This window comes from Mustelus asterias, chromosome 20 (assembly GCF_964213995.1).
Source record: "Mustelus asterias chromosome 20, sMusAst1.hap1.1, whole genome shotgun sequence".
Lineage (NCBI taxonomy): Eukaryota > Metazoa > Chordata > Chondrichthyes > Carcharhiniformes > Triakidae > Mustelus > Mustelus asterias.
Window position 1 is genome coordinate 80,000,164 of NC_135820.1, and position 14,217 is coordinate 80,014,380.

At 53.2% G+C, this 14,217-nt stretch overlaps 1 protein-coding gene across 1 annotated transcript in view; it reads right to left on the reverse strand.

Annotated features, from left to right (window-relative positions):
• Window positions 1-7,576: 7,576 nt before the first annotated feature.
• LOC144508679 (elongation factor 1-alpha 2) overlaps window positions 7,577-14,217 on the reverse strand; it is a 53,056-nt gene continuing 46,415 nt past the window's right edge. The window contains exons 6-8 of the mRNA XM_078236925.1: window positions 9,973-10,229; window positions 8,941-9,175; window positions 7,577-7,919 (exon numbers count right to left, since the gene is read on the reverse strand). Of these exons, the coding sequence (XP_078093051.1) occupies window positions 7,789-7,919; window positions 8,941-9,175; window positions 9,973-10,229 (623 nt within the window). The 3' untranslated portion in view covers window positions 7,577-7,788. The remainder of the gene's footprint in view (window positions 7,920-8,940; window positions 9,176-9,972; window positions 10,230-14,217) is intronic.

The window sequence follows — 14,217 nt, forward strand, 5'->3', positions numbered from 1 at the left end:
AACCTGGTGTTGTGAGACTTCTTACTGTGTTTACCCCAGTCCAACGCCAGCATCTCCACATCAGTGTTTGATAGGACAGTGTAGAGGGAGCTTTACTCTGTATCTAACTCCGTGCTGTACCTGTCCTGGGACTGTTTGATGGGGACAGTGTAGAGGGAGCTTTACTCTGTATCTAACCCCGTGCTGTAGCTGTCCTGGGGGTGTTTGATGGGGGAGAGTGTAGATGGAACTGTACTCTGTATCTAACCCTGTGCTGTACCTGTCCTGGGAGTGTTTGATGGGGGACAGTGTAGAGGGAGCTTTACTCTGTATCTAACCCCGTGCTGTACCTGTCCTGGGGCTGTTTGATGGGGGCAGTGTAGAGGGAGCTTTACTCTGTATCTAACTCCGTGCTGTACCTGTCCTGGGAGTGTTTGATCGGGACAGTGTAGAGGGAGCTTTACTCTGTCTAACCCCGTGCTGTACCTGTCCTGGGGGTGTTTGATGGGGGTGGTGTAGAGGGAGCTTTACTCTGTATCTAACCCCATGCTGTCCCTGTCCTGGGAGTGTTTGATGGGGACAGTGTAGAGGGAGCTTTACTCTGTCTAACCCCGTGCTGTGTACCTGTCCTGGGGGTGTTTGATGGGGGTGGTGTAGAGGGAGCTTTACTCTGTATCTAACCCCATGCTGTCCCTGTCCTGGGAGTGTTTGATGGGGACAGTGTAGAGGGAGCTTTACTCTGTATCTAACCCCGTGCTGTACCTGTCCTGGGAATGTTTGATGGGGGAGAGTGTAGATGGAACTGTACTCTGTATCTAACCCTGTGCTGTACCTGTCCTGGGAGTGTTTGATGGGGACAGTGTAGAGGGAGCTTTACTCTGTATCTAACCCCGTGCTGTACCTGTCCTGGGAGTGTTTGATGGGGACAGTGCAGAGGGAGCTTTACTCTGTATCTAACCCCGTGCTGTACCTGGCCTGGGAGTGTTTGATGGGGGCAGTATAGAGGGAGCCTAGCTCTGTACCTAACCCCGTGCTGTACCTGGCCTGGGAGTGTTTAATGGGGACAGTGCAGAGGGAGCTTTACTCTGTATCTAACCCCATGCTGTACCTGTCCTGGGAGTGTTTGATGGGGGACAGTGTAGAGGGAGCTTTACTCTGTCTAACCCCGTGCTGTACCTGTCCTGGGGTGTTTGATGGGGGTGGTGTAGAGGGAGCTTTACTCTGTATCTAACCCCATGCTGTCCCTGTCCTGGGAGTGTTTGATGGGGACAGTGTAGAGGGAGCTTTACTCTGTATCTAACCCCGTGCTGTACCTGGCCTGGGGGTGTTTGATGGGGGCAGTGTAGAGGGAGCTTTACTCTGTATCTAACCCCATGCTGTACCTGTCCTGGGAGTGTTTGATGGGGGCAGTGTAGGGGGAGCCTAACTCTGTATCTAACCCCGTGCTGTCCCTGTCCTGGGAGTGTTTGATGGGGACAGTGCAGCTGGAGTTTTACTCTGTATCTAACCCCGTGCTGTACCTGTCCTGGGAGTGTTTGATGGGGGACAGTGTAGAGGGAGCTTTACTCTGTATCTAACACCATGCTGTACTTGTCCTGGGAATGTTTGATGGGGGACAGTGTAGAGGGAGCTTTACTCTGTATCTAACCCCGTGCTGTACCTGTCCTGGGGCTGTTTGATGGGGGCAGTGTAGAGGGAGCTTTACTCTGTATCTAACTCCGTGCTGTACCTGTCCTGGGAGTGTTTGATCGGGACAGTGTAGAGGGAGCTTTACTCTGTCTAACCCCGTGCTGTACCTGTCCTGGGGGTGTTTGATGGGGGTGGTGTAGAGGGAGCTTTACTCTGTATCTAACCCCATGCTGTCCCTGTCCTGGGAGTGTTTGATGGGGACAGTGTAGAGGGAGCTTTACTCTGTCTAACCCCGTGCTGTGTACCTGTCCTGGGGGTGTTTGATGGGGGTGGTGTAGAGGGAGCTTTACTCTGTATCTAACCCCATGCTGTCCCTGTCCTGGGAGTGTTTGATGGGGACAGTGTAGAGGGAGCTTTACTCTGTATCTAACCCCGTGCTGTACCTGTCCTGGGAATGTTTGATGGGGGAGAGTGTAGATGGAACTGTACTCTGTATCTAACCCTGTGCTGTACCTGTCCTGGGAGTGTTTGATGGGGACAGTGTAGAGGGAGCTTTACTCTGTATCTAACCCCGTGCTGTACCTGTCCTGGGAGTGTTTGATGGGGACAGTGCAGAGGGAGCTTTACTCTGTATCTAACCCCGTGCTGTACCTGGCCTGGGAGTGTTTGATGGGGGCAGTATAGAGGGAGCCTAGCTCTGTACCTAACCCCGTGCTGTACCTGGCCTGGGAGTGTTTAATGGGGACAGTGCAGAGGGAGCTTTACTCTGTATCTAACCCCATGCTGTACCTGTCCTGGGAGTGTTTGATGGGGGACAGTGTAGAGAGAGCTTTACTCTGTATCTAACACCATGCTGTACTTGTCCTGGGAATGTTTGATGGGGGACAGTGTAGAGGGAGCTTTACTCTGTATCTAACTCCGTGCTGTACCTGTCCTGGGAGTGTTTGATCGGGACAGTGTAGAGGGAGCTTTACTCTGTCTAACCCCGTGCTGTACCTGTCCTGGGGTGTTTGATGGGGGTGGTGTAGAGGGAGCTTTACTCTGTATCTAACCCCATGCTGTCCCTGTCCTGGGAGTGTTTGATGGGGACAGTGTAGAGGGAGCTTTACTCTGTATCTAACCCCGTGCTGTACCTGGCCTGGGGGTGTTTGATGGGGGCAGTGTAGAGGGAGCTTTACTCTGTATCTAACCCCATGCTGTACCTGTCCTGGGAGTGTTTGATGGGGGCAGTGTAGGGGGAGCCTAACTCTGTATCTAACCCCGTGCTGTCCCTGTCCTGGGAGTGTTTGATGGGGACAGTGCAGCTGGAGTTTTACTCTGTATCTAACCCCGTGCTGTACCTGTCCTGGGAGTGTTTGATGGGGGACAGTGTAGAGGGAGCTTTACTCTGTATCTAACCCCGTGCTGTACCTGTCCTGGGAGTGTTTGATGGGGGACAGTGTAGAGAGAGCTTTACTCTGTATCTAACCCCGTGCTGTTCCTGTCCTGGAAGTGTTTAATGGGGACAGTGTAGAGGGAGCCTTACTCTGTATCTAACCCCGTGCTGTACCTGTCCTGGGAGTGTTTGATGGGGGCAGTGTAGCGGGAGCCTAACTCTGTATCTAACCCCGTGCTGTCCCTGTCCTGGGAGTGTTTGATGGGGACAGTGCAGCTGGAGTTTTACTCTGTATCTAACCCCGTGCTGTACCTGTCCTGGGAGTGTTTGATGGGGGACAGTGTAGAGGGAGCTTTACTCTGTATCTAACCCCGTGCTGTACCTGTCCTGGGAGTGTTTGATGGGGGACAGTGTAGAGGGAGCTTTACTCTGTATCTAACCCCGTGCTGTACCTGTCCTGGGAGTGTTTGATGGGGGACAGTGTAGAGGGAGCTTTACTCTGTATCTAACCCCGTGCTGTACCTGTCCTGGGAATGTTTGATGGGGACAGTGCAGAGGGAGCTTTACTCTGTATCTAACCCCGTGCTGTACCTGTCCTGGGAGTGTTTGATGGGGGACAGTGCAGAGGGAGCTTTACTCTGTATCTAACCCCGTGCTGTACCTGTCCTGGGAGTGTTTGATGGGGACAGTGTAGAGGGAACTTGTCCAACCCTTTCGTTCTGGAGGCCACATTTACATATTCTTAGTCAAGGATGGATAAGCAAATTTTGGAAAGAAAAACAGAAAATGCTGGAAATCTCAGCAGATCTGACAGCCGGAGCGTGTGGGTGGGAGTGAGTGGGTGGGAGCGAGTGGGTGGGAGTGAGTGGGCGGGAGCTTGTGGGTGGGAGCGTGTGGGCGGGAGCGTGTGGGTGGGAGCGTGTGGGTGGGAGTGAGTGGGTGGGAGCGGGTGGGTGGGAGTGAGTGGGTGGGAGTGAGTGGGTGGGAGCGTGTGGGTGGGAGCGTGTGGGTGGGAGCGTGTGGGTGGGAGCGTGTGGGTGGGAGCGTGTGGGTGGGAGTGAGTGGGTGGGAGCGGGTGGGTGGGAGTGAGTGGGTGGGAGCGTGTGGGTGGGAGCGTGTGGGTGGGAGTGAGTGGGTGGGAGCGTGTGGGTGGGAGCGTGTGGGCGGGAGCGTGTGGGTGGGAGTGAGTGGGTGGGAGCGTGTGGGTGGGAGCGTGTGGGTGGGAGCGTGTGGGTGGGAGCGTGTGGGTGGGAGCGTGTGGGTGGGAGCGTGTGGGTGGGAGTGAGTGGGTGGGAGCGTGTGGGTGGGAGCGTGTGGGTGGGAGTGTGAATTTGCGTTGCCGTGTGGCGCTGAGAGTAAGAAAATGGAGATTGGGGGTAAGTCAGACTCACACTCACTCAGTCACTCACGCACTCCTCACCCACTCACCCAGGCGCTCAGCACCCCCACCCAATCACTCCTACCCCCACCCACAAACTCAGCTGCTCACACTCTCTCCCCCACACACTCTCACTCCCCCAACACACACTCACGCACTCCCCCCACACACTCACCCACACACTCACCCACACACACGCTCACGCACTCCCCCCCCCACACACTCACGCACTCCCCCCACACACTCACCCACACACTCACCCACACACTCCCCCAACACACACACTCACGCACCCCCTCACACGCTCACGCACCCCCCCACACATACTCACACACCCCCCACACATACTCACACACCCCCCACACATACACACTCCCCCACACATACTCACACACTCCCCCACACATACTCACACACTCCCCCACACATTCTCACACACTCCCCCACACATTCTCACACACTCCCCCACACACACTCAGTCACTTACTCCCAGTTGTAATGCTCTCATCCTGATCTTGCCAATCCTCCAGATCCTCTTTCAGAATTAATGTCCTGAAAATTGCTGAATATTGAACAGGACATGTGCTGACGGTGCGTCACGCTAACTCCACTCGGAAAGGTATCCAGATCCCGAATGGATGCAGAATGAAATGGTTATTCAGACTCATACAGTTTCTGTAAAACCATGGACAGAGCGGGTTCTGGGTGCCAAGGGTTTGGGGTATTGTAGCAGTGTCATAGTCACATTCTCACTGGGCGGGTAATCCCGAGACCTCGGATAATGCTCTGGGGAATCACGGTTCGAATCCCACCTTGGCAGGTGGTGACATTTGAATTGACTAAAGTCGACTGATGACCATAAAACCCATTGTCAAAAAAACCCATCTGGTTCACTACTGTCCTTTAGGGAAGGAAATCTGCCATCCTTACCCGGTCTGGCCTACATGTGACTCCAGACTCACAGCAACAAATGCTGGCCCAGCCAGCAATGCCCACACAACCCAGGAATAAATTTTAATCGACTGATTGCTATATGGGGGGGACATTAGTTGGATTTAGTGAAAGGATCTCAGTAAAAATAATCATTGAAGCTGTTGGATTGTGAGAAAAACTCCTGCTGTCTTTGCCCTTTTGTGGAGCCAACATTCAGACACCGGCACAGACACAGGCACAGGCACAGTCACAGTCACCGGCACCGGCACCGGCACAGGCACAGGCACAGGCACCGGCACAGGCACAGGCACAGGCACCGGCACCGGCACAGTCACCGGCACAGGCACAGGCACAGGCACAGGCACCGGCACCGGCACCGGCACAGGCACAGGCACAGGCACAGGCACCGGCACAGGCACAGGCACAGGCACAGGCACCGGCACCGGCACCGGCACAGGCACAGGCACCGGCACCGGCACAGTCACCGGCACAGGCACAGGCACAGGCACCGGCACAGGCACAGGCACAGGCACAGGCACCGGCACAGGCACAGGCACAGGCACAGGCACAGGCACCGGCACCGGCACCGGCACAGGCACAGGCACAGGCACAGGCACCGGCACAGTCACCGGCACAGGCACAGTCACCGGCACAGGCACAGGCACAGGCACCGGCACCGGCACCGGCACAGGCACAGGCACAGGCACAGGCACAGGCACAGGCACCGGCACCGGCACCGGCACAGGCACAGGCACAGGCACCGGCACAGTCACCGGCACAGGCACAGTCACCGGCACAGGCACAGGCACAGGCACCGGCACCGGCACCGGCACAGGCACAGGCACAGGCACAGGCACCGGCACCGGCACAGGCACAGGCACAGGCACCGGCACCGGCACAGGCACAGGCACAGGCACCGGCACAGGCACAGGCACCGGCACCGGCACCGGCACAGGCACAGGCACAGGCACAGGCACCGGCACAGGCACCGGCACCGGCACAGGCACCGGCACAGGCACCGGCACAGGCACAGGCACAGGCACCGGCACAGGCACCGGCACCGGCACCGGCACCGGCACCGGCACAGGCACAGTCACCGGCACAGGCACAGGCACCGGCACCGGCACAGGCACAGGCACCGGCACAGGCACCGGCACCGGCACCGGCACAGGCACAGGCACCGGCACCGGCACAGGCACCGGCACAGGCACCGGCACAGGCACAGGCACCGGCACAGGCACAGGCACAGGCACCGGCACAGGCACAGGCACCGGCACAGGCACAGGCACAGGCACAGGCACCGGCACAGGCACCGGCACCGGCACCGGCACCGGCACAGGCACAGGCACCGGCACCGGCACCGGCACCGGCACCGGCACCGTCACAGGCACAGGCACAGGCACCGGCACCGGCACCGGCACCGGCACAGGCACAGGCACAGGCACCGGCACAGGCACAGGCACAGGCACCGGCACCGGCACCGGCACCGGCACAGGCACCGGCACAGGCACAGGCACAGGCACAGGCACCGGCACAGGCACAGGCACAGGCACCGGCACAGGCACAGACACAGGCACAGGCACAGACACAGGCACAGGCACAGACACAGGCACCGGCACAGTCACCGGCACAGGCACAGGCACCGGCACCGGCACAGGCACCGGCACCGGCACAGGCACAGGCACAGGCACAGGCACAGGCACAGTCACCGGCACAGGCACAGTCACCGGCACAGACACAGGCACAGGCACAGTCACCGGCACAGACACAGGCACAGGCACAGGGCACCTGAATCCTCCCAACCCCTGTTCATCTCACCCAATCAGCACATCCTTCTACTCCTTTCCCTCTCATGAGTTTATCGAGCTTCCCTGTGTCTGCCTTCATCACTCCCTGTGGGAGGAAGTTCCATCTTCACCCACCCCCCCCTCCCCATTGTATAACAATCCTGTCGTTTAGTGCCCACTTGCACTGAGACCAGGGGTGGAATTTTCCTGTCCCGCCCGCCACAGGAATCGTAGCGGGCAGGGGGCGGATCACGCAAAGGTCCGTTGACCTCAGGTGGGATTTTCCAGTCTTGGGGTGAACATGGCTGGAAAATCCCGCCCCAGATTTTCATTTTAGAATTCTTTTTTTTTTATCAACTGATTTCAAATTTCTCACGTTGCACGGGTGACCTTTAACCTCTCCGCTTTCTGGATTCTGAGTAACAAAGAAAGCGATCCTCGATGTCATGTCACAAGTGCAGCGAGTCTCAAGAAAGCACACCGGGAGGCTGTGGGTTTCGTGTGGCTGCAATGTTTATTGATAAAACTAATTGGGTTCCTCACAATTGCCGAGACATGCTTTTCCTCTTAAAAAACTTCCATTGGACTTTAATAGTTAACATCCAGTCGTTGACCAATGAGCTTTGAGTAGCAGACGTACAGAAGTGCCCTTTGGGGGCAGGGTGGAGTTTGAGGGGTGTTGCCTTCCTGGCCTTGGGGCATCCGATTCATTTGCCCTGAGCTTTCTGAGCCTTCTGGGCAGACTTGGTGATCTTACCGGCACTCACAGCTTTCTTCTCCACATTCTTAATGACGCCCACAGCAACTGTCTGCCTCATGTCACGGACAGCAAAACGTCCTGGAAATCCAGACAGAGAGGCAGGTTAATAGCGGGGGGGGGGGGGGGGGGGAATGAGAGGGGGGCAGCAATGCCAGATACACCCACAGTAGCTCAGTGAGTAACCCGCTCGCCCCTTACACAGAAAGGTAAAGGTTCATCAAACTGCTCCAGGTGACTTGAGAGCATCATCCAGACAGTCCCAAAGCAGCACTGAGGGAGCGCCGCACTGTTAGAGGGTCAGTGCTGAGGGAGTGCCGCACTGTCAGAGGGTCAGTACTGAGGGAGTGCCGCACTGTCAGAGGGTCAGTACTGAGGGAGTGCCGCACTGTCAGAGGGTCAGTGCTGAGGGAGTGCCGCACTGTCTGTGGGTCAGTACTGAGGGAGTGCCGCGCTGTCAGAGGGTCAGTACTGAGGGAGTGTCGCACTGTCAGAGGGTCAGTACTGAGGGAGTGTCGCACTGTCAGAGGGTCGGTACTGAGGGAGTGCCGCACTGTCAGAGGGTCAGTGCTGGGGGAGTGCCGCACTGTCAGAGGGTCAGTACTGAGGGAGTCCCGCACTGTCAGAGGGTCAGTACTGAGGGAGTGCCGCACTGTCAGAGGGTCAGTACTGAGGGAGTGCCGCACTGTCAGAGAGTCAGTGCTGAGGGAGTGTCGCACTGTTAGAGGGTCAGTACTGAGGGAGTGCTGCACTGTCAGAGGGTCAGTGCTGAGGGAGTGCCACACTGTCAGAGGGTCAGTGTTGAGGGAATTTTGCGTTGTCGAAGGTGCATTCTGTTGGCGGAGATGTCAGTCTGAGGTCCCCCTTCTACCTTTTCGGGTCAGTGTAAAGGATCCTGCCGCACCCACAATGAGTTCCCTCAGTGTTGTGTTCAAACTGCATGCTGGGTTATTATCCTATTGCTGTTTGCGGGAGCTTGCTGTGCACAAACTGGTTGCCATCCTTCCTACACATTGACTTTGTTTATATTTTAGAAGTACATCATTGGGTGAAAACCACTTTGGGAATCCGGGTGTCTCTATAGCCGCCCACTGATACTCACCCAGAGGGGGATACTTGGAAAAGCTCTCCACACACATTGGTTTCCCTGGAGACATCTCCACGATGGCGGCATCACCAGACTTTAAGGTTTTGGGATTGTCTTCCAGCTTCTTGCCTGAGCGACGGTCGATCTTTTCCTTCAGCTCTGCAAATTTGCAGGCGATGTGGGCGGTGTGGCAGTCAATGACAGGGGAGTAACCAGCACTGATTTGCCCGGGATGGTTCAGAATAATCACCTGGGGACACACACACCGATATCACTACCTCGCCACTCACAACTCAGTTATACAACATGCTCAGCACAGAAAGAGGCCACTCAGCCCAACCGGTCCATGCTGGTGTGTTTCTGCTCCCCACAAACCTCCTCCCACCCTATCAAAATCTCCTTCTATTCCTTAATAAACATAGAACGGACATAGAATCAACAGTGCAGAAGGAGGCCATTCAGCCCAGAGTCTGCACTGACCACAATCCCACCCAGGCCTCATTCCCGTAACTCCGCGTATTTACCCTGCTAATCCCCCTGACACTACAGGGCAATTTAGCATGGCCAATCCACCTAACCGGCACATCTTTGGTCTGTGGGAGGAAACCGGAGCACCCGGAGGAAACCCACACGGACACGGGGAGAATGTGCAGACTCCACACAGACAGTGACCCGAGGCCGGAATTGAACCCGGGTCCCTGACGCTGTGAAGCAGCAGTGCTAACCACTGTGCCACCGTGCCACCCTTAATACAAAAGCAAAATACTGCGGACGCTGGAATCTGAAACAAAAACAGAAAGTGTTGAAAAATCTCAGCAGGTCTGACAGCCTCTGTGGGGAGAGACTAGAGCCAACGTTTCGCGTCTGGGTGACCCTTCGTCAGAGCTCTGACTCGAAACATTAGCTCTGTCCTCTCTCCACAGATGCTGTCCAGACCTGCTGAGATTTTCCAGCATTCCCTGTTTGTCCTATTTCCTTTCTCCCTCGTGTGTTTATCCAGCTTCCCCCTGAAATGTCTCCATATTACTCCCCTGAGACACTACCCACCTGGGCGGTGAAGGTGCAGGCCTCTGTGGGTGGATCATTCTTGCTGTCTCCACACACATTGCCACGGCGAACGTCCTTGACCGACACGTTCTTCACGTTGAAGCCGACATTGTCGCCAGGCAGGGCCTCAGACAAGGCCTCGTGGTGCATCTCCACCGATTTCACCTCCGTGGTGATGTTGACTGGGGCAAAGGTCACCACCATGCCAGGTTTCAGCACCCCCGTCTCCACCCGGCCCACAGGGACTGTACCGATACCTGGCAACAAATCACAACAACTGTACCGATACCTGGCAACAAATCACAACAACTGTACCGATACCTGGCAACAAATCACAACAACTGTACCGATACCTGGCAACAAATCACAAATAGCCAATTACATCACCACACACTTAGAGCCAACATTACTGCAGAGAAGAATTTGGGTGGAGATTTGGGTGCGAGTTCTGATTGGGAATAGGGTTCGGGATAATGTTGGGAATAGGGTTTAGGATATGGTTGGGAATAGGGTTTGGGATAATGTTGGGAATAGGGTTCGGGATAATGTTGGGAATAGGGTCCGGGATAAAGTTAGGAATAGGGTTTGGGATATGGTTAGGAATAGGGTTGGGAACAGGGTTCGGGATATGGTTGGGAATAGGATTCGGGATATGGTTGGGAATAGGATTCGGGATATGGCTGGGAACAAGGTTCGGGATACGGTTGGGAACAGGGTTCGGGATATGGTCGGGAACAGGATTCGGGATATGGTCGGGAACAGGATTCGGGATATGGTCGGGAACAGGATTCGGGATATGATTGGGAATAGAGTCCAGGATATGATTGGGAATAGAGTTCGGGATAAGGTTGGGAATAGAGTTCGGGATAAGGTTGGGAATAGGGTTCGGGATATGGTTGGGATCAGGGTTTGATGATAACTGCGGACAGGATTAGGATGAGTGCTCCATGTTTTTGGAGGCTCAGTGCAGGGCTCCACATTGGGGGGGGGCTCACATTAGGAGGGGCTGTGATGCGTGGGGGACAGCTTTGCAATTGGGGTGCCCAGTGTTGTGGGCTCAGATTTCTCTCTCATGGACATGCATTTCTATAGCACCACAATCCACAGCCACTCATTCCTAAACACATGGGCCAATGGAATTGCTGGCTTTTCCACTATGGGGGCCATCACGATCAAAGCTCATTGCTTGCCCACCTCATGCCTGATGTTCAGCCATGGAATCCCTTTCAGTAAGGATCAACCAATCATGATTCAGAACAAAGTGACCGAGCTCATCCCTCCTCTCCTTAGCCCATGGATCCAATATCTGCACCCACCCCCCCATGCCTACTCATACCCTCCATGCCACATCCAGAGCCACTCACCCAGTATGCACCACAGGCAGACCTCAGGAGCCACGTGGAGATGTAAAAGATAAGTGTCTAATAATCTACTACAGCTCTCAGTCCTACAAGCTTGTCAGTGAAAAAAACATTCCATTCATAAAACACATTCAAAGCTTTAAAATCAAACGTACTTCATCTTTTATAAAACAAACATCTGTTTAACTCTGACACAGGGTCATCCAGACTCAGCATCAGCCCTGTTCTCTCTCCACAAATGCTGTCAGACCTGCTGCGATTTTCCAGCATTCTCTGTTTTTGTGGTTAGTTAACATCGAAGACAACTAATACTTTAATGGTTTCTCTAAGCTATCAGGCAAACTATGAACTCTGCCACCTGCCCCCCTCCCGCCAACTCCCCAACCCCCCCACAAGATTATTGAAGCTCTTGGTGAAAGTCGGTCAAGCACTCAAAGGCATAAAATAGTCCGTGGGAAAATGTGAACAAAGAACAGTATTGAAACTGCATGAACAGGTTTTTTTTTCCTGACCTTTAAATTTATTTATTCGTCACAAGTAAAGCTAACATTAACACTGCAATGAAGTTACTGTGAAATTTCCCTAGGCGCCACACTCTGGCGCCTGTTCGGGGTCAATGCACCCTAACCACGTCTTTCAGGATGACCTCCACCAGATAGCCTGACAATTGAAACAATCCAGCAGAGGGTTTTTTTGTAATTTTCACTGAAAGCTGCAGCCTTTTATATTTTAAAAAAGCAGGAAACTTTAAAACACTTCAGATCGGACAGCGAAGAAAGTTATCTCCAATTGCAACGGGGTCTTGATCAATTGGGCCAGTGGGCTGACGAATGGCAGATGGAGTTTAATTTAGACAAATGTGAGGTGATGCATTTTGGTAGATTGAACCAGGGCAGGACTTATTCAGTTAATGGTAGGGCATTGGGGAGAGTTAGAGAACAAAGAGATCTAGGGGTACATGTTCATAGTTCCTTGAAAGTGGAGTCACAGGTGGACAGAGTGGTGAAGAAGGCATTCAGCACGCTTGGTTTCATCGGTCGGAACATTGAATACAGGAGTTGGGACGTCTTGTTGAAGTTGTACAAGACATTGGCAAGGCCTCACTTGGAATACAGTGTGCAATTCTGGTCACCCTATTATAGAAAGGATATTATTAAACTAGAAAGAGTGCAGAAAAGATTTACTAGGATGCTACCGGGACTTGATGGTTTGAGTTATAAGGAGAGGCTGAATAGACTGGGCCTTTTTTCTCTGGAGCATAGGAGGCTGAGGGGTGACCTTATAGAGGTCTATAAAATAATGAGGGGCACAGATCAGATAGATAGTCAATATCTTTTCCCAAAGGTAGGGGAGTCTAAAACTTAGAGGGCAGAGATTTAAGGTGAGAGGGGAGAGATACAAAAGTGTCCAGAGGGGCAATTCTTCCACACAGAGGGTGGTGAGTGTCTGGAACAAGCTGCCAGAGGTAGTAGTAGAGGCGGGTACAATTTTATCTTTTAAAAAGCATTTAGATAGTTACATGGGTACGATGGGTATAGAGGGATAATGGCCAAATGCGGGCAATTGGGATTAGTTTAGGGGTTTTTAAAAAAAACGGCGGCGTGGACAAGTTGGGCCGAAGGGCCTGTTTCCATGCTGTAAACCTCTATGACTCTATACTGACAGTTAGAGAAAACTGCAAGTGCTTTAAGTCTGTTCCTTCAACCTGTGACCCCCATATGTCGGGTTGAGCCAATATCAACTTCCAACTGATGTGAAATGGACCACCAAATTTGTGAAGTCAATCCCCTTTCCCCCATTGGCGAGAATCTTGCCAGAAATAGGTGGCATATCCAAATATCCAAATCCGGGTCATAGGAATATAGGATACAGGAGCAGGAGGAGATCATTCGGCCCTTTGTGCTCTGCAATTTCTTTCCATTTGAATAGTGTGCCATTTTTCTATTGGACAAGTTAATATTTTTCCACATTGTACTGCATCTGTTAAATGTTGCTCACTCGTGTAGCCAATCCATATCCCTTTACAGACTCTGTCTCTTCTTGAAACCTTATCTTCCTTGGCAGGGCCGGGATTGATGGCCGAGGGCGAGTGTTTGCTCGTGTGGTTGGGGAGGGTTTAAATTAGAAAGGCAGGGAGATAGAAAACTAAGCAGGGTGACAGGGGACAGAGAAACAAGGACAGTCATAAAAGAGAGAGAACAGTAAAATGTAAAATCAGTGGACAGGGTAATCAAAGGTGAGAGGCGAATAGGGCCACAGAACAGAGAAAAGTTAGGATAATTATAAATGGCAAAAAGACAAGCCCAAAGGTTTTGTATCTTAATGCACAAAGCATTCAGAATGAGATTGCTGAACTGACAGCGCAAATCGAGGTAAATGGATATGATCTCACAGCCGTTACAGACATATGTTTACAGGAAGATCAAAACTGGGAATTTAATATCCAGAGATATTTGACCTTTTGGAAAGACAGGAGGAAAAGACAAAACACAGAAAGCTAGCACACAGGTACAGCAGGTAATCAGGCAGGGTAATGGAATATTGGCCCTTATTTCAAGGGGGTTGGAGTGTAAGGGTAGGGAAATCTTGCTGCAGCTGTACAAGGTACTGGAGAGACCACATCTGGAGCATTGAGAGCAGTTTTGGTCCCTTATTTAAGGAAAGATATTATTTCATTGGAGGCAGCACAGAGAAGGTTCACTGGGATAATCCCCGGTATGGAGGGATTGTCTTATAGAGTCACAGAGGTTTACAGAATGGAAACAGGCCCTTCGGCCCAACTTGTCCATGCCGCCCTTTTTTTTTTAAACTCCTAAGCTAATCCCAATTGCCCGCATTTGGCCCATATCCCTCTATATCCATCGTACCCATGTAACTGTCTAAA